Genomic DNA, 27,147 nt, shown 5'->3' with positions numbered 1-27,147 from the left:
ATAGTAACAAGGGTGAGAGCCTTTTCAATGCCCCCACCCCAATTGTGGAACACATTGTTACCTTTTCGGCGTCACGTCAAGACTTTTTTCTTCTCCCAGGCATTTAACAGCATATGCTGAGGTTTTTTTTTAAAAAAACTGACCCTAGAATAGTTGTTTTAAATGGATATGGTCTGTTTTTATGCTTTTTAAGGTTTAAGATTTTGTGTATTTGTTTTTAATGGTCATTATTTTAATCTTTGTAAACAGCCCAGAGAGCTTCGGCTATGGGGCGGTATACGAATGTAATAAATAAATAAGTAAAGAAACACAACGGGAAGAAAGGTTGACCATAACAGGGCTTTTAGCAGACAAGCACTAGTTTCTGCATCCTGTGTATTTTCTTAAGCCATTCTTCAACCTGGCCTTGAGTGCCCTGAAAGCCCTACTACCCAATCCACCCCTGTCCCACTTTCCCTTCTGCTATTCAAGTCTAAAAAGCACAATCCCTCCCCGCCCACCCCAGGCCTTGCATCAGGAAGATATAAATTAAGCAAATCTGTTAATAAGAACTTTCACCGAGGTGGAGGTGAAGGATTCAATGACAACCACAAACTGACCTTCGGCACTTCCTTTATGGTTTCAATTAAAAATCTTTTGGAAATAGATCTGAATGGGATCATAACCCTATTGAAGTGTTGCATCTACCTGTGTTCAAAGAATGCATGGGGGGGAGGGAGTGGAGCCACATGTGACGGACCTTGTCGCAACATGCCTATTGGATCCACTCCTGACCACTGTGCATGACAGGAGATTCTAAGCGCATTCAGTTAAATGCAGGTAGAAACTGCCCTACAATCAGGAACGAAAAGTATCATCCTGCTCAATCCAGGAGGTCAGATGTAGGGTCTGTAAGTGCAGGGGATTTGGGGGCCGTTGTCAGCATGTATAAGCCCTGCTCCCCATCAAGGAGTTGTAATTTGTAACAACGGAACAGGGCTCCTTGTTGAATTTTAATTACATAGCGTAATGACATATTAAAGTATCTACCTGTCTTCTGGAGATGAACTTCTCTGGCGAGGACTGTAAGCTTCCTTCCTTTCATAGCCAGAACCAGACTTTAAACAAAAAAGAATGCACATTTCAGGTAACCTATATAAAATTAGATATTCAAGCACAAAAATACCAGATAGGATGCAAAGAATGGGATGCGAGTTCTGTGCACCTAACTTTTTTTTTTTTTAGCCCCCCCCCCTCCTTCTCACCGCAGCATGTTACATCTCCCCAAAACGCTGCTCCTGAAGCTAGGGGAATGCTCTTGAGGGGATTTAATGTTAGGCAAAATCCTGCAGTTAGAAAGGAAAACTGCCAGCCCCTCCCATCAGGAGCTGAAGTGCTTTCCATTTCCACATGAAGCTATTTGGATTCTCCTGAGTTTAAAGCATGTGGTGGTATTCACTTCTAGTTATACCATTAACGTCTTCTGCAAGCTGTTTTTGTGTAACTATGACTTCACTCTCTCTCTCTCTCTCACACACACACACGTGTAATTGGCAATATCAACAAGCTTCTCACAATTTAGTATGTCCCAAATGATTAAGACTACAACTTTCTCCACAAAATACTATTTTTCTTTCTCTCTCTTACACACACACTTACAGTTGACTAAGATCTGGGCCTCAACCAAATTATATTCAATAACAATTTTTCAAATAGAACACTTAATACTTGGGATTTTTGTTCATATGCTGAATTCTTTCATAGGCTCATACTGCTCCACACAGAAGCCTATGTGGCTTTAGGGGAAAATATTTACACCATTATGTGTGAAAATAGCACATAGATTTGCCACATGTACAAAGTGTGGCAATTCAGTGGTGGGTGGTGCTCAGTAGTAAAGCACTTTGCTTTGCATGCCGAAGGTCCCAGGTTTAATCCCTAGCACCCCTGTGCAAGGCAGGGAAAGACCCTTCTCTGAAAACCCGGAGAACTACTGCCAGTCAGTGCAGGCAACCCTGAGTTGAATGATCTGTCTAGGTGCAGGGCAGCTTACACGGAAGCCACAAAAAACACATTGCCACCATCACTGGGGTGAACTTCCAACCAAAGGAAGCATTCGTTAAGGGAGAAAGGAGCTCCTGTTGGGGGCTTGTGTGTTCTCCTTAGGATTCCTGAGTTTCGATCTAATGTGATCTCTGCCATATGCCATTTTTTGCTAGATAGCAATTTAATTGGCGGTTTGTATTTGCCTGGGCTATTAGACGTCGGTAGGTGGTGGTGGTAATAGGGCCTTCAGGCCTTTCTTCACCATAAAACCCCAGAAGAAGCAGAACCAAATGAAGCTCTCAAAACTGATCCAAAAGTAGCAGCTGCCTGTCTGCTTCCACTCTTGCTGGGTTTTTGTTTTCACAAAGTGTTTATGGTTCCCAAGGAGAGGTTGAGTGAGCAGGTGGGCATCTAGCATTTGATGCTCTTCCTCTACCACCAGTCCACTTACATTTATTTATAATTTTATTTATTTATTACATTTTTATACCGCCCAGTAGCTGAAGCTCTCTGGGCGGTTCACAAATGCTTTCCCTGGGGCAGCAAGAAGAAGGTGCATCACTGGCCACTCACTCACCAGCCATTTCCTACAGGGTGGTGGTTGCTGTTTTTTAACAGAAGATGTTGCAGCCTCCAGAATACACAAACCTTGCTATGAAGACAAAAACCTACAAGGAGAGGTCAGATGACGGAGTGGACTGCTCCTCCTCTTCCTCTGTCATCTACTCTCCACTACTTGAAGGGGATGGACTAAGGGATGGGGGCTTTCTGAGTGTATTGCCTGAGACCCCCTAAGATCTTGGAGCTAGCACAGAATTTTAAAAAAAAAAAAAATCCAGGAAAAATCTTACATTCATCTGTGCCACTCCACTCTTCATTTTTTCTTCTGGATTCACTTCAAGCGCTCAATTACTAATATCAATGCAGCAAAATCAATCTGGGGAATCGTCTTTCTTCTTCCAGCAAATACAGGTCATCTATAAAGGAAAATAAATAATACTTCCTGAAATTGCTAAGTTTTGAAAACAGATCAGCCACAAGCTAATATCTGTATTAGCAAAAACACAATCACCTGCTCTGTAGAACTAATCGATTTGGCTAGTCTCTCCTTTAATCTAGCATTGTCTCTCGTAAGTGTTTTCCAGATAAAAATCTGAACAATTATCCTTGGTAATTTACAATTTCCCAACAGGAAACTGTGGCAATACAATCCCCCATCATCACATACTACCCAAGTGGAATGAGGTTTCAGGTATGACTGGAATGGGGCATGTGTGGTTACATCCATAATGAATGAAGCACTGTATTAAATTAATTTTCAGGTTATTTTTATTAATTAATCAATCACTTTGTGTATTCATTTATTTATTACACTTATATACCGCCCCCATAGCCAGAGCTCTCTGGGTGGTTTACAGAAATGCTTACCATATCTAAAAATATCTCTAAGCGGTTTACTGAATGTTCAATCTGTTCTGGATGGGGTTGCACTCCCCTTGAAGGAGCAGGTTCATAGCTTGAGGTTTCTCCTGGAGCCATCTTTGTCATGTGAGACTCAGGTGGCCTCAGTGGCATGGAGTGCCTTCTACCAACTTCAGTAGGTGGCCCAGCTATACCCCTATCTGGACAGGGATAACCTGGTTTTAATAACCTATGCTCTGGTAATATCCAAGTTAGATTACTGCAATGCACTCTACGTGGGGCTCCCCTTGAAGACTGTCCAGAAACTGCACTTTTGCAAATGCAGCAGGAAATTTAATAACTGGGACCAGAAGATCTGAGCATATAAGACCAATTCTGCCATTTGCATTGGCTACCATTATGTTTCTGAGCCCGATTCAAGGTGCTGGTTTTAACCTATAAAGCCTTACTCCTGTACCTTACAGAACACCTCTCCCGATCTGAACATACCCATCAACAGCTGGGGCCTTCCTCCGAGTGCCTCCAAGGGAGGCTCAGAAAGTGGCAACAAGGGAGAGGGCCTTCTCAGTTATGGCATCCTAACTATGGAATGAGCTCCTCACACTGTCATCTTTTCAGTGCCAGGTAAAGACCGTTTCCAACTCCCAGGCATTTAATGATACATGAGCATCTATGTCTGATGTTTTGAATCAGGTCTATAGGGAAAATATGATTTAATTAAAATTGTTTTAATTTTTGTGTGTTAAATTTTTTTAGACTGCTTTTATCATGTTCTATTTTTGTAAGTTGATTTTTTGTTTGTTTTTATGAATTGTTGTAAACCGCCCACAGAGCTCCGGCTATTGGGCAGTATAGAAATGAAACAAATCAATAACATTAGGATACATACAAAACTCAATTAAAAGGTTTAAAATATTTAAAACCAAAGCTAAAAGCACAATTATTAACAAACAAACTGACTTGCAGCACAATTATTCTAAGTAGGCTTGGGTATAGAGATGCGTTTTTAACAAGAGACTAAAATGCATATTTTATTCTGACCAACACATTTAGAAGATGTAATTAGAATAAGAACCATCACTACTAAACACCTCTATTTCAAAACCTATGTTATCTTATTTTAGAGAACAGATTTTTAAACTTCACCATCATGAACCAAACTGCATGAGGGAAACATTCAAACCCGCACCCAGTTTCCAGGACAAAACCAAGAAAGGTGGTGCCTCATCTTTCACTATCAATTTTCCCTTCAATTTCACTTATCTCCCTAGCAAGCACCTCCTCATAATTTTAAAAGAATATTCCTTATTTAGACCACCAATGGTCCATGCCACATAACTTATTTTACCATGACACAAGTTATTTTAGACACAAACATACATGAACCAATTTGCATAGAAATATTTTCAGTTTGCACTGGAAAATGTTCTGATGCCTTACAGCAACTGGCTGGGCAACTTATGGCCCTTCAGATGTTTTGGACGACAACTCCTATCATCCCTCACCATTGACTATGTTGGCTGGAGCTTATTTAAGTCATAGGCCAAAAGGTTCGCCCACCCTTGCCCCAGAGAGATTTGATGTTGCATGTTTATTTTATTTGTATTTAGTAAACAAGGTTTAAAAAAACATGCACATCCCTTACATTGTTTAAATAAAACACAACAACAAAGGTACAGAAACTGAAATACTAGTTAATTTTAGCAATCTGAAGAACTGTGCATTATATACCAACAATCGCTCACGTAATTTAACAGATTTCAACTTGCTTCCACTTATTACTTATGTCATTACTTATTAGATCCATTTCACTCTGAGATATATATTTCAATGATATACAACAATTCAATGACAACCACCTGAAAAACATGAACTACAGCTTTACATCTGCCAAGCTTGGCTAACACTGAATTTGCAATTGACCTAAGTTTTTACTAATAAAAACTGGAAAACGTTCTGCCCCACATCACTGCATACAACCATTATGTAACAGTAAACATAACAGCACCATGGTTTCCCCTAAATTTCAAACTTTTGCTACAACTATACATAATAGTTCTAGGTCCCAAGGCTAGCCCACATAACTTTTTGGAAGGGTCATGGCATTCAAGGGCTGTGGGGAACTGGAGAGAGAAGAAAAAAGTAAATACATCTGAGCCCTGACAGTTTCCAATTTAAAGACAGAGGGTTGGATCCTGCCAAGGCTTCCAGTGAAGTTCCCTTCATCCTCTGCAAAGCAGACTTCAATACCAAGATCTCCTCCACACACCCCTCTTGCCTCTGGGTTGGCAACTGAAAGTGTGGGAGGGGAGAATTTGGCTTGGTCCTTCCATTTCTTGTGGATGTGTTGCACACAGAGATGTATTTCATAAAGATCATGACACCTTCACCAAATGGCTTCATACAACAACCAGCTGTGTAGTATTGAGAAGCAGCAACCTTGCACCAACAGAAGGATTATTATTAGAGCATTCCTGTTTTACAAGTAACTTTATTATTGGAACTGAAGTTATGTTTGGCATACAGTTTAAAGAAACATAATAATTGATGTCTAGAAGCAGCAGACATTAAAAAATCACTAAAATTCAGGAAGCCATCAAAACAGCAACATATGTTACCTGCAAGGAGTAAACTGTTTCCAGGGAAACAGCTCCTACTCTCATTCTGGGCATAGCTCTCTCTTCAATAAAGCACCTGTTATAGGCCTAGCTGAATCTCTCTCCCTCACACACGCTTTCTAACAAAAAAGAGCATATGGCCAAGACAGGCAAGCTACATATGCAGAGGGCTTTACAGCAGGGTTTGTCTAGAGGAAGAGATGAAGGAGGGCGTGGGGAAGCTGGGAGGGAAGGAGGGAACCCAGCAAAGGGAGGTACTAACGGAAGTTTTATTGTGGCAGGGTTGAGGGGGCAAGCAATTGAAGTCCGCCTGACGGGGGTTTCGTTTCCTGATTGCGCGCGTGTTTTCACGTGTGTGCACACAGACACGTGTCGCAAAGAAGCCGCATCCCAAGAAGTCGCTTCCCAACAAGAATCGCAGCAGGAGAAGCAACAGCTTCGAGTCGAAGGCCGCTCAGCAGGCAGACTCGAGTCAAGCAAAAGAAAGCCAAGGCAGCGCAAAATGGCTGCTCCTTCTGCCCTCGTCCTTCTCCGGGGAATCGAAGGGGAGGGGAAAGAAACCCAAAAGTCCGCCGGGGGGTGGGGAGAGGGAAAAACCGAGACTGGAAGAGCCCCCTTTGTTTCTTTCTTCCTTCCCTCCCACCAACCTTCCTCTCAACTTACCTCCCGAACTCCGCCATAGCGTGCGCCCCAGTACGGCAATGACGCTACTTCCTCTATTTCATCCTCCAATCAGAAACAAGACGAAAGGCGGGACTTCCGCGAGGAAGTGCGTGGTCCGGTTTCCCCTCGTTCTGAAGATTTATAATTGACTTCGGGCGCTCGCTGGCCTGGCTTTCTTTAAGCGCACGTTAGACCTGAGCAATACGGTTTTCGGGAAATATTCCGGCTCCGCCTGGTGGCTGTTGAGGGGTCGGTGGGTGGAACTCTGACGTCACCGAAACGGAGGGTAATAGGAATGGCGGCGGTGTATTTGGCTCGTCCCGAACTACAATTCCCGGCGTTCTCTGGCGCCAGTACGGGGTTGACTACGTTTCCCAGCGTTCCTTGCGGCCATTCGCTGTGGAGTGCGAACTCTCAAGATCAGGAGGGGCCTTTTCAGATGTGGTTGGACTGCGACTCCCTTTAGCCCTTGCCAGCCTAATCAATGGGGAGGGATGAGAGGAGTTGCAGTCCTCTGCTGAAGATGCTTCTGTATCGCAATAGTCTGAGCAGGCCCAAGGAGGTTGATTGCCTATAGAGGCAAAGCCTTTTTTAATTATTTTTTAGCAAGGCTCAGGGGCTTTCTCGACATTTCTGTGACACAGGCAGAAATCTAATAGATGTACTCTATTCCACCATGGCAATGCAGAGATGGGGCAATATATATATTAACCTGTTGAATTTCCTTCTGTCACACAACTTCCAAATGCGCAGAAGCTGTAGCCCAGTTTTCCCCAACCTGGAGCCCCAGATGTCAGCATCTGCACCCAGATGCAGAGAGTTGTAGCCTAACACGTTTGGAGGGCACCAGGTTGGGGGAGGCTGTTGTAGCCAACATGACCATTGGACATTAAATGTAGCATAGCACAGTAAGTGGACAGTAAATAGCCAATACTCCCCTAAATATTTATGGTAGGGTGAAACGAGTGAACCTTCTTTGCATTACTGTCTCTTTAAAAAACATTAAGACTGTATGTTTAATTGGCAAGCAAAATATGCATGCAGTATAAAAACAACCACTGTGTTTTTAATTTATGAATTAAAAGTAATAGAAATCTATCTCACAGGGATGTTGTGAGGTTGGTAAACATTGCAAAGCACTGGGTTGCAGAAATGCTTGAAAATAATGTTAAGTCCGTTTTCAGATTTTTCCTTTCTTTTTTGCTCCATATTATTTCAGAGGCAATTGCTAAACGATTATCATCTTTGCATTTTGCAAACAAACTGCTGGGTGGGTGTGGGGAACCTTTAGCTGAAAAAGCCCAAAATCTCATCCAAAATACATGTGAAAAGCATTTGGAATAGAAAAGTATGATGATAAAGTAGTATAGCTGCATGTCTTTTCAAGGAACTATTATTTAGACAGTTTTGTGTGTGGCAGATAAGCTGTGTTGTTAATTAGTATTTGAACACAGTGAGATGTTGATGAAATTGCCACAATTCAGTAGTCTCGCAGAAGCACTAACTGTTTTAACACCTATCTCATAGAAGGAAATATAACACTTATCTCCTCGGATGCTATAGCTATAAACTATTCTGCTGATGAAGCAGTAGGCACTTTCACCGCAAGAATGCTGCCCTTTGCATTTTTTTCCTGAAAGGCGAGACCAAAGATGCTATGGTATACAGAAACCATCTTTGGAAACCTGGCTTAGAAAGATAGAAGAAAGATTTGTTTGCAAAATTCTCTTGTTGCGGCAGATGGCATAAAATGTGCCTTTCCTTTCCTATGTCCTCAGATCATTTTGCCACTAGAAGCACCATTCATTTTACTTAGGTCAGCACCAGCAAAACATTTCCCAGCCCCTCAAACTGTTGCAAGGCTTGCTTATCTTTTAAACCTGCACATACTTTTCTGTTCAGTCATCCCCTCTGACTTCAGAGGGATAAAGTTCCCTGCTCCTTTACCAAGGAAGGCTTCCCCCTCTCCTCTGCAGCCACCATTACATATTGCTAAAAGTTCTGTTCTTCCTTCTCTATGTTGTATTCTGTTACTAAGAGTCTGAACTCTACCGATTTCAAATCCCAAAGGATGTATCTCTTTTGGGTTAAAGAGATACTAGAAAATTTGGGGCAGCATACAGTGGTTTTATTTCACTAGCACAGGTGATGCTGTGCTATTAGGAAAAAAGTACATAACTATGCGCAAGAGGAGAATCTAACTCAAGTTACACTTGTGCAACCACCCCACTATCGGATCTCTCAGTTCTGGTTGCGCAAGGTCTGGTAGCACATCCCGTACTGTTTGGGCAAGCCCCACGTTGCGAGCCCCACTGGAATGTGTTGTGCTAGAACGTGTTCCACTTGCGTAATGCACACTGCTTGCGCAATGTGCTTTGCTAGCACAAGCTCCATAATTATTCTACAATATGTTGTGATCGACGCATAATAATAATAAAAAACCTTCAGCAATTGCAATGTGTGAAACAGCTGGCTGTGCACCACATAGTACCATCTTGTTCAGCAGCAGCAGTATGCGCATTGGCAGGTGATGCACAATGCTGTATTATTTAGGTACATCCATTTAGATGCCTGTGCGCTAGAGACAAGGGGTGCTTCCAGAGAGAGGGCTCCTACTACTAACAGAAAGGGGAAAAAAAGCTTTTTGCAAGTATTCTGTCTTTTCTTCCTTAACAGATTTTTTTCCTGATAAGAAAAAAGATAGAAGACATGGTTGGGGGGCTGTAAATTAAAGACAATCTCGTCTGGGCACTGCCATAAAATTCCTTGACTTAGGGATTTAATTTAATTTATTTATTGCATTTATATACCACCCTATAGACAAAGCTCGCTGGACAAACTGGACATTAAAAATCAATATACAAAATTTAAAACCATAAAAATATAAAAACAGCTAACATTTAAAACCATTTTTAAACCTCTCAGCCAAGCCAAAGACAGTTAACATCATATGCTGTTAAATGCCTGGGAGCAAAGAAAAGTCTTGACCTGGTGCCGAAAAGATAACAGTGTTGGTGCCAGGTGGGCCTCATCGGGGAGATTGTTCCACAATTGGGGGGCCACCACAGAGAAGGCCCTCTCCCTTGTTGCCGTCCTTCAAGCTTCCCTTGTATTAGGCACCCAGAGGAGGACCTTAGATGTTGAGCGTAGTGTATGGGTAGATTGTGACTGCATAACAAACACTTCATTCAGAAGCAACCAGGATGCATCCTCCTGCCACAGAAATGTAACTGCTCGAGACTGGCAGACTCCTGAAGAATGAGCACTCTAACAAGAAACACTAACAAAGTTTTAATAAGGCAAAAACAGGGACACTGATTTATTAGGGGCACAGTCCAGGATTAGATCTACACTACTGCTTTATAGCAGTACTGAAGGGCACTGCTAACTATTGGGGCACAATCCATATTCTGTAGTATTATTCCACATTTCTAATGATTTGAGTCCCAGGACCACTGATTGAAATTTACTTCCACTGGTTAAAATTTATCCACATTGATTAATCAGCTCAAGCTGAGGCTGATCTACTGATTAAATTGGGTAGGGAACCGCTTTCAGACCAATGGCCGAGTTCAATTTTGGTTAAAGTCTTGGGGACAGGGCCGGTGCTACCATTAGGCCAACTAGGCAGCCGCCTAGGGTGCAGACCTCAGGGGCACAGTGCTGACCTTTAAGGGTCTTTCGGCCCACGTGGACCCGCTCGGCAAGTCCGCTTGGCAGGCGGGGAGCCCCCGCTGGAGCCAGGAGTGGTGCGCCACGGCCTAGCTGGACAAGCAAAGAAGGTACTGCACTGGCACTCCCAAGCACACCCACCCACCCACCTTCCCCCTGTGGCTTAATACGCACCGCTTTTGCCAAGACATCCTCCAAACTTCTGCCTCTCAAACACCTCTTTTCCCCTCTTCTCCCCACATTTGATTCTAGGGAAGGATCCTGCAGACCTTTAAGGGCAGTTTTTTTGGGTGTGTGTGTGTTCAAGTGGCTCGCCTTGCCTAGGGTGCAAAATAGTCTGGCACCGGCCCTGTTTGGGGGGCTGCATTCCAGTGGAGGGTGGAGCCAAAAGCAAAAAAGTTTGGGCCAAAAGTACTAAAAATACCAGCATATTTTAGCTTGAAGCTCTTAATGCCAGTAACTAAGCTTTAGGAGAGGTATTTCAACCTTTTGGAATGGGGAGAAAACTGCACAAAATCCAGGAAACTGCTAAACAATTCCTGTACCTCTTTATCTCCACTTTCACTGATATAGAGCTTTCTTACACAAGGCTGTTCATTGGCTGTATCTGCTTTTAGTTATGTCACAGAATTGAGATCCAAGCACAACACAAGGAATGTTTCCTTTCCTGCTTTTCCATGACACAACCTCTAGGTGGCACTGTGGTATAGCAGAATAGCACAAATGCACAAGAGGGCATCACACTTTCTCTTTCACAATGAAATGCCGCAATTTCCCAACTCTTAAAAAAACAACCACCTCGCTGAAAGTGCTGGTTAGACACAGCAGCGAAACTGGAGGGTCACATCATCATCTAAAGAACTCGTAAACAACTGTGAGTAGAGAATGATGAGTGTGCAATAAATGCCTCGTGTACAAAAGCCCAAAGAACCATACTCTGTACAGGTAAGTTACTAAGAACAGGACAGCATGTATATATCCCAGGCAGGGGAACATATGGAAGTTCTATTTCAGAGGAACAGGAAGCGTAGCACTTGATGCCTCCTGTTCCTTCTACACCATCATCAAGTCCAATGCTGCCATTATTTGATAGGAAAAACGTGTTGATATCTGATATCTGCATTCTTCTTCAGGGAGTAGCAGAAAATATAGAATTTTCCATGTTAACCTATTTAAATCTTGATGTATTAACTCATGTTTGGCTCTGCCACCTAGTACCATGTCATGTCAAATAAAATAGATTGATGGGGCATTATGTTATTCAGCATAACCAGATGTTTTTGGAACAGATTAAAGGCAAGTAACGTTCTGTAACATAAAATGCAAAGGTGCTGCTACTTCGTGTTTCATTGTTTAACTGTGATGCTTTAAATAAATCTGAAATGCAACAAAATGACTTCCCTTGTCCTTAATGAAACATGAGGTCCACTCCTGTGGGGCTGCTGAACCCCCCATGGTTAATGGCTTAGTTTTGGAATTAAACAATTCTCTATCTTGTCTCCAGTCCTTTGAGTCATCGAATCCCAGTGTTTCTGACCTTGCTTTCTGCTGTTTTTTAATATCAGAGTAGTTCTACTGACTTATCAGAATGATGCCCTTACTCCTGATTTATGCTGATGTAATTGAAGGCAGAATTGGCTTGTGCATTTTTAAAAAGAAGAGAGTGCTTCCGTGGAAATTTAAAACAGCGCCAGCTGGCTGATTGACAACCGTTTATTACAGCAACAAGAAGGGAACTCATAGCTCCCCGTCTGTAAAATGAAAAATCACATATGCCACAGGGCAGTTGCAAAGGATGTGATAAAGGCGGTTAAAAGAAATAAAATAAACAGTTCTGCTGAAGAGGTTCTGTCTTTTGGAATTAGAGGGGGTCCTAAGACCAAGCATGGATCAGGCATAAGAGTCCCAAGAGATGGTGTAAGAAAACACCACTGATCAACCAAACACTTTATTGGTGCAGCAATCCTGGGTACCGTTGTACGGGTGCTCCCCCTGTACCATGTAAGGAGCTGCCCCTGTCGTTTTATTTTGATCGACTATGGGCTATCAGGTTTTCAGTGGGCCAAACTTGCATTAGCTAAGCACAAAATACTATTTTTAAGTAGAGCCAATGGGCTTCTTTAAACAAGCTATTTATAGCACACTTGTGACTGGCCACTCATGGAAGTTAATGAGTGGATTACATGACACTGTAAACAAACGGTATTTCCTGTGGTTTCTTCCCTTATTCCATTTTTTTTTAAAAAAAAAATCAGAGATAAGCTGGGATAAACCCCTAATGGCTCGAAATAAGCAGTGTGTAAAGCTGACATTGCTCTATGAACTTTCCTGCTATTGGGGAGAGAACTGGGTAAATTGCCTCTCTGCAGCAAAGGGAGGCAGATCTGGCTGACTCTTAAGTAAGGGATACCTTTCGTTATGTAGATGAGAGTCGTGCTTGTGATTCTTTTTACCTTTTTTCTTCATTCTGTTCGTTTGTGCTAGTAGTTGCCCATGTCTCTACTCAGAAGTAGGTCCCATTGTGTTCAGTGGGGCTTACTCTCATGTCAGTGTGTCGAGGGTTGCAGACTTACAGAACACAACTCCCCGCTCCTTTGCATACATACCAGGGAGGGAGGTGCTCCTTTGAAACATATCTGCTGTTTAAGGGAGCCCCAGGAAACAGCACGATCTTCCCCATGTAGTATAGCCTATGCAGCCCATATCAGTCATGCCAAAGGAAGCACAACAGCCCTGGGTAAACAATGTGATTTCCCTTAATGTAGAGATGCTCTGTGTAATTTGGTGGATACAGAGTGGGACCTAGAAGGCTATGGTTCAGGTCTCACATAAAACCGAAACCATCACATCACCTGCTAGAGCAGCGGTTCTCAACCTGTGGGTCGGGACCCCTTTGGGGGTCGAATGACCCTTTCACAGGGGTCTGCTAAGACCATTGGAAAACACATATTTCCGATGGTCTTAGGAAACTGTATTGACTGAACTATGTCATGTATCATCTTTTGTATTATTAAAGCTATTGTTATGTATTATTTTCATTAGCAAACCATCCCATGACAATGGATCGTGTAGAGAAGAATGAAAATAATTTTATGGTTGGGGGTCACCACAACATGAGGAACTGTATTAAAGGGTCGCGGCATTAGGAAGGTTGAGAACAACTGTGCTAGAGTCTTATCAACGTCTGTAGACACTTCCTCCCCCATTCCATCTCAAGGTTGTGATTATGCTGACACCATGGTGAGTACTGGGAGATAGTGATGTACAAAATTAGGCACGGTGAAGAGAAAGCGGGGAGGGAGACATTTTTCTCCCTCTCATAATGCTAAAACTCGGGGTCATCCCATGAAACTGATTGGTGAAAGATTCAGGACAGATAAAAGGAAGGACTTTTTCACACAGTGCAGAGTTAAACATTATTATTATTATTATTATTATTATTATTATTATTATTATTAAATAATAATAATAATAATAATAATAATAATAATTGAATATTATTCAAAGGGGGTTGGACAAATTCTTGGCAGAGAAGGAACATGGGCAGGAGAGTGTTCTTGTACTCTTGTTCTGCTTGTGGGTTTCTTGTGGGCAGCTGGTTGGCTACTGTATGAACAGAATGCTAGACTAGATGGACCTTTGGTCTGATCCAGTAGGACTCATCTTATGTTTTTACGACTCAAGACAGATTTCCCCCCCTCCCCACTGTCCCACTACCTGCTTTTTGTAACGTCTGATGAAGAGATCTGGAGATCTCAAAAGCTTTTGTGATCTTTTGGTTGGCCTAATATAGATTTTGGAATAGAGAGGAAAGGCTCCATTTGAGGAAGCTCCCTCTGCCCAGTTTTGGGGGATCCCACCTTCTTCTCACCTTATAGATCAACCCATTCAGTAGGGGCTCCTGACTCTCTGTGCAGCATTTCCAGGGGGTTGGAGGGACTGCCATGGGATGGAGGGTGCAGGAAAGTCTACTTCTGCCAGCTCAGTTGATCCTGTGTAAATCTGGATCCAAACCTGAATCATCATCATCATCATCATCTTTATACCACCCAGTAATGAAAAATATGGAAATGATACCTCTTTTCAGTACTGATGTACAATATGGGCAAAATTATCAGGTACTTGACACAGGGAGGGAAAACACTTTTTGAAAATCTGGTCCATAATGTCACCAAAAAGAATCAACATAGGTTTGTTTCATAAGAGTTACAGGCAAGAAGGCGAAGGAACCCTCTTCATATATGATTAAATGTTCAAAATGCAAAGTATGAGAAAAAGATTGACAGAACTGGGTATGTAAAGCTAAGGGAAAAGAAGATTAAGTTAAAATAGGATAACACTTTCCAGATAGGATAAAGAACTTGGAGAATAATTGTTACCCTTTGGTGCTAAGAACATGAAAAGAGTAGGGCTGGAAGAAAAATTATGGTTTTATAGTCCATTAACATTGTTCTTTTGAACCAATTAATGGATTAAGACACCAATTACTTTAGATATTATATGGTGCTTGTGGCAATGAAGCCTTTGATACCTATTGGCTGTGACTGCATGGAGTATTCACAAACATTCCAACTAAAGTTACAAAGCTATTGGAATATTTTCTGTCTAACCACTGTGAAGGCAGACAAAATTCCAAGATAGACTGGGGCAGGAATGGCCAAGGGTACCAAAGGGTTTTCTCAGTTGCCTTAAATAATCCCATAGACAATGGAGAAATAGAGCAGCCTTTCCCAGCCTGGTGCCCTCCAGATATTTTGCACTTCAAAGCCATCAGCCCTAGTCAGAATAGCCAATGGTCAGGAATTCTGAGTGTTCCAGTCCAAAACATCTGGAGGGCACCAGGTTAGGGAAAGCTGAGATAGGGGGGTTGTTGTTTTTTGCTTGGGTTTTTTCGTTTTGTTTTGCCCCCTACCTCTCTCATCACAATAGAATACTTGGTTATCCAACAACGGGACATTCAGGGCAGACAAAAAGAAACAAATTAATTATGCATTATTAATTTATGGAATGCAGTGCCACAAGGTGGGGTGATGGCCACCAGTTTTTAAAAGAGGAAGATACAAATTTGTGGAGTATATAGGCCTATCAATGAATGGAACTGCCCGATTCAAAGGTATATCAATTTCTTGGTGTGTGTCAGTGGGGAAAAAATAGGGAAAGACAGTTGCTTTCTATCCTTCTTGGTGGAATGTGCAGAACCATCAGGCTGTCCACTGTCGGAAGCAGTCTGCTGGGCTAGGTAGACCTTTGGTCTGATCCACCAGGGCTTTTCTTATGTTCATTGAATTATCTGAGGCATGTATGGCACTCCAGATTTCGTTGCACCCTAGCTCCCATTATCCCATTATCCCATCCCTAACCATTATGATTAGGGATGATGGGAGGTGTAGTCCATCAACATCAAGAGGGTCAAACGTTTCCCCATCCCTGGTTCAACATCACAAGGAACTCCACCAAGCTCCTCTTCTCTGATGGGACCAGGTCTTCTATGTGCCACTCTTCACATTAAATGCCAGTTCTTCCTAGGCTCATCACCTGTATTCCAGGTGAGGCTTTTGTGCCCTTAATTGACAACCAGGAATTAAACAGCTGTACTTCCCCCCAGCATTGAGATGCAGTGTGGTGAAAGCATCACCTCTTGGACTTTGGACTGTCATGGCAGCTGTTGGAGGCAAAGGAGCCCTGCCAGGAAACGGTGGCCACCCGAGCTGTTCCCCACAACTCACACACGACTCCCGTCTGCTTCCTGCCTGCATATTCATTCACTTCATCTGTACCCCTCAGATGAACTGTTATAAGAAGCAAAGCCAGTGGCAGTAATGGAAAAGCACCAAAACATACACTGAGAAGTGTGGATTTCAGAACTGGACTGCCTCATGTCCAATCAAGAGCCTATAATTTATTTGATTCTGCATCTTGATTGCAACTGGAACTCAAGACAGTTTCCCCTCTATGCGCCAGAGACATTACTGATTATGCTTTTTATCTGCCCTTTCCAAAGAAATTACAAAGAAACCGGGAAGCTGTTCATGAAAAATACAAATAGCAAATCCTACTGTGGACTCTAAGAAGCTTAACAATACAATGAAAATGCTTTTAAAAATTGGCACTCCTTCAAAAGAGGCTTAAAAGATGATTAAATGTAATGATTCCCCCCCCCCCCGCCAAAAAAACCCTTTAGAGAGTAAACAATATAGATGTTCAAGAAGGACAGACATGGTCATTTTTTAAAATCTTTTTGTAATAGGTTCTAGTAATACCTGTTTGTTGCCTAGGAATTCTAGGCAACAAACAATTTAATTTAAGTGGGTGGGGAATTTAACAATTCCCCACCCCCTTGAATTAAAAACTTGCAAATTGTTCCTAAATTATTTCAGAATATAGTTTCATGCTTTCTTACATGCAGATGTGCAAACATACAGGACAGATCAGATGTTTGTCTATTCCTTTGTATCAGGGGCGGGCAACTTCCGGCCGTGCAGATGTTGTTGGACAGCAACCCTCTTCAGCCCTAGCTAGCTTAGCCAATGGCTAGGCAGAATGGGAGCTGGAGCCCACAACATCTGGAGGACCACAAGTTGCCCACCCCTGCTTTATAAACAGCAGCCTGAGCACCGCCAACGATGCAGCAACAGAAAGGGAATAATAATACCTGACTAGGTATGACGCTTTTAATAGCCACTGTTTGCAGGCAACCATTGGGTGTGCAACCTCTAGTGGTACTTCTCCAAATTTTATCAGGGAGGAGATTGGAAGTACTCAACCTCCAATTTATACACCCCATCTTTTGGCCTCAGTGGGACTTTTTCTCACAGCAATTTACATCATGTAATGAATATATATCAAAATATTTTTTTAAAATCAGTAAAAGATGCAATCCAATAAACTCACAGAAAGATCATGCATTAAAAAGCAACATGCAATTAAGCTGCCTCAGCCCACCATTCCAAAAGCTTTCTGAACTGCCAGGATGTTATTTTTAACCAGACTTTAGAAAGGCGTAGGCCTCCCTCATGAAGGGAATTCATAAAGACAATGCCACAACTTTAGGGCAGCCAAATGTCCTACTTTATTGAGGACAACCCTAGGGTGACCATATGAAAAGGAGGACAGGGCTCCTGTATCTTTAACAGTTGTACTGAAAAGGGAATTTCAGCAGGTGTCATTTGTATATATGGGGACCTGGTGAAATTTCTTCTTCATCACCACAGTTAAAGCTGCAGGTGCCCTGCCCTCTTTTAAATCTGGTCACTCTAATATAGCTCCTGCACTTTAACTGTTGTGATGAAGAGGGAATTTCACCAGGTTCTCCATATATACAAATGACACCTGCTGAAATTCCCTTTTCTATGCAACTGTTAAAGACACAAGAGCCCTGTCCTCCTTTTCATATGGTCACCCTAGACACTATTTGAAGGACAGTCAGACGACAATTCTCTATTTGAAGGTGCACTTTATTTGGGGGGCTGTCCTGTCCAATTCCAGTTTAAAGATCAAAAGGGAGAGATTAAAGGGGCCTTGAAGCTGCCCATCAACAGTGAGTATCTGGATAGTAGGTTAACAGGCACACGCCCACCTGGTCACAGTCTTCCCAACTATGCTGAGATGTATTTCTATTTAAATTCTAGTAATTATTTCTAAATTTTCATTTATACACATCAATTATCATGTCTCTCAAAGTATCTTAAATATTACCTTATAACACAATACTAAGCAGCCTTCTCAGAAATAAGTCATTGACTTTGATTGGACTTAGTCCCAGGTAAGTATGTAGGTATGTAGACTTTTAGTCTTAGAAGTCATGTCGATTTGATTATACCATTCATGAAACTATTACTGCCTTTCAAAAACAAATAATTTTGATAGATTTTTGTGCTATACATTTTGCAGTTCTTAAATGCATTTCGTAGCTCATGCGGAGGAGAGGTGGGTTTCTTCCTTTTTTTTTTTTACTGTCCTTGCAAAGTACAAAAATATCTTTCTCCATGCAGAGTGAAGATAATTTCCAAGTAAGCTTTTGGCAATATTTCTGAACAAAATTGAGATCAGGTTAGGAATAAATCGGCTTTATGTCTCGTCTCTGTGGAGCTTTTGGTGGGGGGGGGGGGGAGGGAGAATGGTGATTCAGCAGATAAAACTAGGTTAAGACAAGGACAATTTGTTTCTTTAAGGCCTGAATGTTAAAAGAAAGAAAGGAAAGAGGAAGCCCCAAGGCATGAGGTACATATAAGGACTCATACAGTCATTCTTAGATCAAGAACCCTTTGAGAAGTTATTGCCATGAGCTGCTAGAGGCAAAACAATGTCTGAGTTCATATATATTTTTATGTACAAAATATTTATATGGTGTGTATTTATTTATTCTTGGCTCAACCCCCAGAGAAAAGCAATGCTTCTACTTGACAGGAATAACACCTCTCTCCTGCTTTCAGCAAAACTTAGGCCTAGTCTACACCAAGCAGGATATTGCACTATGAAAGGGGTATGAAAATGGAATATGGTATGTATCAATGCCCCCACCAGTTGTCAGTGCACTTCAATACCGCTATAAAGCAGTAGTGTGGCTCCTGCCTTTTATATACTGCTTTCATACCGCTTTCATAGTGCTATAACCTGCTCGGTGTAGAAATTATTGATTTGTTACATTTAACACCCACCCTTTAGAAAAGTAGCTCCATGTCGCAACCTGAATGACCAGCAGCAATGGAACTATATCAAGTACAGAAGTATGCCGTATAAACTGGGGCCCACTCTACCATTAGGTAAGGGAGGGGGAACATTTGGCCCTCCATCTTCATCCTACCTGAAATAGAACTGCCATATGTTACCAAACTCACCTGGATGGTATATTGTGTCAGTTCTTTATCAGTACAGGCAGAGATAGCACTTTCACTTCCTGTTCCCTTAGAAACATCTCCCATCATCCTATTGCATTGGATACGCCAGTGGTCCACATGTTCCCCATTCCTGCATTAGGAAGAGTGAGGTGGCTGCCTTAGGCAGCTGATTTGGGGTGTCATGACAAGGCAGCAAATTGCTTATTAGTAGAGGGTGCAATTCTGTGACCCCCTAAACAGTATCTGGGGAGAGGAGCATAGGATACTTCAGATTCCTGGATCCGAGGTTGAGTGACATTCATTGTACAATCATCTCTCTGGCAACCTGTAGCTTCCTTGGCTTCTCACACTTCAATTAAAGCCCAAGGGAAGACATCATGAGAGAATTCCTCCCTTAGGGTTTTTTCAGATCAGGAAGTGCAAGCAGCCTGGGAGAGCAATGGAGAGATGAGAGAGAAAGGAAATAAAGAATCTGCACAGCACCTTGGTCACTTCATAGGGATTAATCTCAAAGACACCATAAAAATAAATTCAAAATAAGCTATAAAATGCCTTTAGAATGAGGCAGAAAAATGGAAGCCTCTTTAATGAGGTAAGAAAAATTTCAAGAAACTAGCTGTACCCGGCATAATATACGCCATTGTAGCATATCTTAAAGTTTATTAATTAAATATCATCAGGGGCGCAGGCTGCTTGGAGGCCGCCGATACAGCGCTGTCTGGCAGACCTGGAGGGCAGGGAGGTTGGGGGGAGGGGGAGCAGGTGTCCCCCTCTCCCCGGGGTTCCTGTCAGCCTTGGGCCGCCCGCCCAGATCTCATGAGATTAGGCTGGGGCCTGGGCTTGCAGCAGGCGAACAGCCTCCCACCCGGCCACCAAGGGCCCCGGCCGTGCCTCGCTCATGCTCCGGACTGTGGTGCTGTGGTAGGATTACCTTGGAAAGCCTGGACGAGTTGGGCGAGGGGCTTAGCAACCTGTATCAGCTGATGTTACACATTGTTACTGTTGCTTAGCAACCTGTATCAGCTGAAGCCTTTACGGAAACATACCTAAGCGTTTTACGTATATAGATTTTGGCACAGTGAACTAGCTCCACCTCTTCCCTGGACACAACACTGCCTGCATTGTGGAGGATGCAAAATGGGGCCCAGGCTGCCAACACTATTGATGCCGTCGCCACTTGCAGTGCCAGCGCACAAAACCACAAACCCTTAGGAAAAACAAAAGAACCCTTGCCAATGGTGAGGCCTATTAGTGAGAAACTGTTGGAGAATTTCTCCTCCCACTTGAGAAATTTTATCAAGACATCATAAAGTGCCAACAAAAGAAATAAATAAGACAACACCACAATTAGCCAAATCCCAAACAAAAGCTGCCGAAACGATCAAATCAAGGAGCATTCTGATAAAATGGTTGCTTTTGGTCCCTTCCTTCCTTCCCTCTCCCGTCTCATCAATTTTCTGTATAAGAGGGAGAAATATGAGGAAGGTAATTCTCACAACATATCTGGAGAAACAGTTTTTGGAGAAATGCTGCCCTCATGTGCTTCACTATAAATAGGATTGTTCAATAATATTTTTAAGTTCTCCACCCCAAACCAGACACAACCCCGGAGTGTTTTTCCATTTCTCAGAAGGATTCCTTTCCTATGGATGTGCAAGAGAAATCCCACACATGTTACATGGCTTTGTCTGCGGGACGGTGTTCCATTGATATGAAAAATAGGTAAGGAAAAATAGGAAACATCTGGGACTTTAGCTCAGTGGTAGCGTACATGCTTTTCATGCAGAACGGCCTAGGTTCAACCCCCAGCCCCCCCAGGTAGAGTGATGAGATAATCCTGCCTGGAACCCTGGAAAACCATTGCTGCCAGTCAGTGTCAACAATACTGGGATGGATGGACCAATGGTCTGGCTCAGGATAAAGCAGCTTCCTACTTGCCTAGGAGTATTCAGATATAACCTTTTCTGTGTGGTGTGGGCAAATGGTGGAACATGTTATAGGAACATAGGAAGTGGACCTTTGTGCTTGATTTACTGAAAGTGGATCCGAAGTGGATCTGCTTGGTTTATAGAAAGTTAAGATCCAACATTTGGAAGGAGATTCATTTTCCAAGTGAATGTAAAATGTATGCAAGGCTCTGAGAGTAATAAACACCACATTGGCCATTATTCACAGACTTTTATGTCTCTTATGGCTAGTTCATTCAATATGCCTTGAATGCCATTCTGCCTGATATGAAATGAAAGTTCTGTTTGCCATGTTTGACCTGTGATGGTTGATTTACATGTGCAAGACAACCCTTGATGCTGCAGTCTTTAAATGATGGCATGCATGTGCGAATCAGCTGATCGTCCAATCTTTTTGCCTTTTGCTCTTCTGCTCCATTTTTGTAGAATTATGACTGCAAGGGGACAAGAGTACTGCTAATGGTGGGAATCCAAAAGCTGTAAAGACACAAGATATGCATTGTGCTTATATTGACAATTAAAATTTCAATCAAAGCTCGATGGCCACTAAAATGCTATAGAAATGAACTAACTTTCAATGGATAATTTGCTTTCCCTGACATACCAATGAGTAATTTAAAATATTGTGCTATTACAAGATAATGGTAGTTTACACCAACCCGGCATCCTTCAGATACATTGGACTAAAACTCCCATTTCCCAAGGCTGGATGTGGGTGATGGGTGTTGTAGTCCAACACATATGGAGGTCCCCAGGTTGGGGAAGGGTGGTTTACACAATAGATCAGGGCCAGATCCGCACCAAGCAGGATATAACACTTTGAAAGCAGCTTGAAAATAGTACATGGAATGCGTCATCCTGGGCCCCAACAGCTGTCAGTACGCTGCAATACTGTTATAAAGCATTAGTGTGGTTCTTGCCCTGGTGTGAGGAGCCTCAGGCCAGGGGGTCCCAATTAGCCCTTCCCTGGGTGTCATACATAGAAATAGTCAATGCATTCTCTCAGGTTACCAGAGGGGGCAATAAAAAGCACTACACACTGTGGTAAAGAAAGTACTGGAAGGATGAATAAAGAAGAGGTTGTTGTTATTGAGACAAGAAGGTGAGAGACCAGAGATTAGGGTGACCATATGAAAATGAGGACAGGGCTCCTGTATTCTTTAACAGTTGCATAGAAAAGGGAATTTCAGCAGGTGTCATTTGTATATATGGAGAACCTGGTGAAATTTCCTCTTCATCACAACAGGCAAAGTTGCAGGTCCCCTGCCCTCTTTTCAATCTGGTCACTCTAGTATAGCTCCTGCAGCTTTAACTGTTGTGATGAAGAGGGAATTTCAGCAGGTTCTCCATATATACAAATGACATCGGCTGAAATTCCCTTTTCTGTGCAACTGTTAAAGATACAGGAGCCCTGTCCTCCTTTTCATATGGTCACCCTACCAGAGATAGAACACTGGGGTACCAATCTGGCCCTCTGGGATTCCCCCATGCTCCAATTTCCTTTCCACCAACCACTGACTTTGGTTTTTCAGCTTTTGTGCACCCCCCTCCATTTTAATAGGCTTACTTACTGGCAATAAGAGCTTTAAGATAAAATAGACTAATTGGGGGTGGCTGGCTTAGCCCCTCTTTGCCTTCGACCCAGTCCCATTGGCCTTCAGCTCCCAAGAACTCCTCTGAAATTGAATTCAGCTCTTGGGTTGAAAGAGGTCCCCACCTCAGTGACAGTTAATCCAGCAAAATAATACTGTTAGACTAGTTCCATAGAACTGGTTCTTTGTTTTTGAGGCCCAAATCTGCAGTTCTAAGCGCAGTTATATAGAACAGAAAGTCCATTCACTACTTCCAAGCCAATGAAGCTGCTGTTGGGACATGAGTATCATGAAAAGCTTCAGACAGCTACCTGGCTATAACAGTAAACATATCACTGATTGGATAATTGGTTCTTGCAAAAAAGAAATCTGGAATGTAGGCACACTGTACCTCCCAGAGCGAATTTACACATGATACGTTCTGTGTGTCGTGACATGCAAAGCCCTTAACTACAAAAGTGTGGCCTACACAACTAGTGACCTATCATATCTATCTCCTACCATCCATGCACAGTGGTTCACCAAGGGTGTGAAAAACCTGTTTTTGCTGCTTGCAGAAGAGTGCAAAAAAGAAAGAAAGGGGGGTATCAAATACCCAGCAGGCTGGAATACATGTTAGAGAGTTTGCATCTGGATATTTGTTTTATTACTACATCTATATTGTGTCTTTTTTCCTGTTGCAAGGAACCCAAGGCAGCTTACATGTTCTTCCTTCCTCTCCATTTTATCCATGCAACAGCCCTGTGAGGTATGTTAGGCTGAGAGTCAGTGACTGGCAAAAATCACCCTGTGAGCTTCACAACTAAGTGGGGACTAGAACCTGGATCTCCTGAGTCCCAGTCCACCACTCTAACCACTACACGACACTGGCTTGATAGATCAAATGTTGTGCAGATCTGATATAGGTCTTCCATACTGCAGTCATCACATAACCAAGGTCCTTGACAGCAGTTGGATTGGCATGCACTACAGACACAGTGTGTATATAGGTGACCCTGCACGCATGAGGTGTTATATCTATAATGCCCATGAATTACTGCATACTTTTCTCAGATGTAACTGAGTCCTTGAAGGATCCATGAACTATTTTTCTGAGTTGGCAGCTGAAGAGAGCTTTGGTCAGGATTATACCACATTCTCCCATCCCTGAGCCAGTGTCAAAATCCTGGATTGTTTTGAGACCACTTAATGATTTATGTTTTCTACATTATCCCCAGCCTTTCCCTATAATAATCTAAATCAGGAGAATGCCCCTGATAAGATTCCAACACCCAATGTGACCCCTAACCCCTCCAAATGGTGCAGCCCTGATCAATAGTATGATGTTTAAAGCCCTAAATGGCTTGGGACCTTGATACTTGAGGGAGCGCCTCTCCTTATATATGCCTGCCCTAGACCTTAGATCTGTTGGAGGAGCCCTTCTCCGCATCCCACCAAGAGGGGATCCGCACGTCGTTCCCAGAGCGATTCTATGTGACCTCAGTGCACCCCGAAAACGATAGTCTAACTTCCCTGTAAAAGAAACGAGGAAGAGCCGTCCATGCTGCCGGCGCCACCCACAGATCTCCTCGCCGGCTGGGACGGAGAGCTCGGCAAAAGAAGGCGGGGTGAAGAGCGGAAGAAGCCGTGGTGACTTCCAATGACCCTCGCCAAAAAAAGGGGCTTGCGGATTGAAGTTTGCTGGAGCCATCGCTAGATTTGACGATTCCTGCATTAGCTGCTCTAATTCCCCACACACACGCTCATTCATGTAATAGCCCGTCTGTGCAAGCAACCGAAGCCCACCAGTCTGCTCCTTCCAAACTGATTTGCAGTCTTTTTAAAAAACAAAACAAAAACCCACTTCCCACTTTCACAGCAGCCTCACACACACACACACACACACACACACACATGGTTGTCTCCTACTTTTAGAAGACCGATTGAAACGAATGGGACTTAAGTTCACCCAACACTGGATACAACCCCTGCACACGGCACTTGGAAATGCATGCAGTTGACTCGCAGCAGCGTTTGCAGCGCGCCCGACACATGCCTTTTCCTCGCTGAAACCAATAGGAGCCGAGGCGATTTCAGAGGAAGTGGCGAAGACGGCAGGAGCTGTCATTTATCCGCCTGGGCTGCGCTTTACAGGGGCAGCGTGATCCGATAGTCTCGGAAATCCCACCGAACTCAACGGGGCTCAATCGAGTGAGGATTGCAGCTTGGAAAAAGGGGGGAAGAAGGCGGGGTGAAGAGCGGAAGAAGCTCTCCACCCCGCCTTCTTTTGCCGAGCTCTCCGTCCCAGCTGGCGAGGAGGTCTGTGGGTGGCAGCGGCGGCGGCATGGACGGCTCTTCCTCGTTTCTTTTACAGGGAAGTTAGACTATCGTTTTCGGGGTGCACTGGGGTCGCATAGAAGCGCTCTGGGAACGACGTGCGGATCCCCCCCAACGCAACATATATGCTATGATGGGACAAGGGAGAGGGCTTTCTCTGTTGTGGCACCCCGACTGTGGAATGCCCTCCCCTTGGAGGCCCAACTGGTGCCAACGCTGATTTCATTTCGACACCAAGTAAAAACATGGCTTTTTAACAAAGCCTTTGATGGTTAATTTCACTAAGATGGCACATCGTTTTAACTGTTTTGATTGTTTTTACTGCTTTTAAATTATATATTGTTTTAACTTGGTTCATGGTTTAATTTGCTTTTAGCTGTGTATATTTATTGTTTTATACTGTATGCTTTTATCTATACGCCGCCCTGAGATCCTAGTGATAAAGGATGGGATACAAATGTTTTAAATAAATAAATAAATAAATTATTGGGAATGGAGGGAGCCGTTTTGGCTATCTATGCCACAGTACTCATGCCTGAACATCAGAAACACAGTGAGGGATGATGCCCTTTGCAACAGCTGTTCAGGATTCTAATAGTGAATTCTAGATCTTGTTAATTAGGATTATGCAGAAGTCTGAACTTGGGGGGCTCATGGGTATTTGGGGGCTAGCCTCCTGCTGATGCTTATTACTGCCAATACGTTTTTGCATGTTGTCTTCTACAGCTTTCGACAATTGCACCAGATTATGCTCTATGAGTGAGTTGTAGGTAGACTCCGTTTTATTATGAAATCAGCCCGAAGCAACTCTAGTCTGCTCAAGTGTGCTGATTTTGTACCATGGGAGAGAGGCCTCCTCATTCTGTCTAAAATGCCCTTTTGAGAAATGAGGCCTGTATGCACTCTTGGTGTCATTATGAAGCCAGGGTTTCCAATAGATGGTGCTACAACCTCAGAAAATGACAGCTTCCTTTTGCTTTTCTGGTTACTTTGGGACATAATCATTATTTATTGGCCATTCAGATGTACATGAAAAACTTGTCAATTCTTGCTGTCAGCTGAAACTCAGTCTTATTTCTAATAGCCATGAATGGTGGAGCTTTCGAATCTGCTTCAGAAATGACTTGTTTCACTGCTGCCAGTTGAGGGAGGGGAATGACACTTGGTATTTGGGTGTGCGTGAGTGTCCAACCTTGTGTATCGTGGGAATGTAAAATTGTGGTTGGGCGAGCGGTCAGCTCAGTGTTATCATCTTTTTTCCTATGCCTCCCAGAGAGCTTTGGCTATTGGGCGGTATAGAAATGAAATAATAAATAAATAAATAAATAAATAAATAAATAAATAAATAAATATTCCCCACTGCTTACAATGCAAGCAGTGCCTGGAGAAAGGGACTCTCTCCATGGAGAAATTGGTTAGTACTTAGAATCATAGAACAGTAGAGTTGGAAGGGGCCTATAAGGCCATCGAGTCCAACCCCTGCTCAATGCAGGAATCCACCTTAAAGCATACCTGACAGGTGGTTGTCCAGCTGCCTCTTGAATGCCTCTAGTGTGGGAAAAAGGTTCCTGCATGTATGTCTGGTGGATTTCATTAGTTTTGAAGGAACATAGATGTTAACTCGGTAATGAATGTCTCTGAACTGCTGCATAGATGAAATGCTTTGCTGTGTGTCACTTATAATGGGATGCATTATTTCTTTTATTGTGGTATTTTTCCTTGTGTTTTAATGGATCTATTTTTGTGTGATGTTTTAGTTAAGATCTTGTTTTTAATCTGTACTTAGCTGCCTTGAGCACCATTTTTGGCAGAAAGGTGGGATATAAGTTAAATAAATAAATAAATAAAATGGCATTGAACTGTGTCCTTCCCTTCACAAGAGGACTTTTGATTCCACAGAGCAGCTTTCCCCAGTCTGATGTTTTGGACTTCAACTCTCATTGATCCCAGCCAGTATGTCCAAAGGGATGCTGGGAGTTGTAGTCCAAAAGATCTGGAGGGCACCAGGTTGGGGAAAGCTGTGATAGAGGACTCT

At 42.9% G+C, this 27,147-nt stretch overlaps 1 protein-coding gene across 1 annotated transcript in view; it reads right to left on the bottom strand.

The window, feature by feature from the left end:
- The window catches only part of CWC22 (CWC22 spliceosome associated protein homolog), a 44,304-nt gene extending 37,499 nt beyond the window's left edge, over positions 1–6,805 (bottom strand). Inside the window, exons 1-3 of the mRNA XM_063116302.1 lie at positions 6,729–6,805; positions 2,877–3,002; positions 1,030–1,097 (exon numbers count right to left, since the gene is read on the bottom strand). Of these exons, the coding sequence (XP_062972372.1) occupies positions 1,030–1,097; positions 2,877–2,903 (95 nt within the window). The 5' untranslated portion in view covers positions 2,904–3,002; positions 6,729–6,805. The remainder of the gene's footprint in view (positions 1–1,029; positions 1,098–2,876; positions 3,003–6,728) is intronic.
- Between the last annotated feature and the right edge of the window lie 20,342 nt (positions 6,806–27,147).

Source organism: Elgaria multicarinata, chromosome 2 (genome assembly GCF_023053635.1).
Source record: "Elgaria multicarinata webbii isolate HBS135686 ecotype San Diego chromosome 2, rElgMul1.1.pri, whole genome shotgun sequence".
NCBI lineage: Eukaryota > Metazoa > Chordata > Lepidosauria > Squamata > Anguidae > Elgaria > Elgaria multicarinata.
This window is presented reverse-complemented; position numbering and strand designations above follow the sequence as displayed.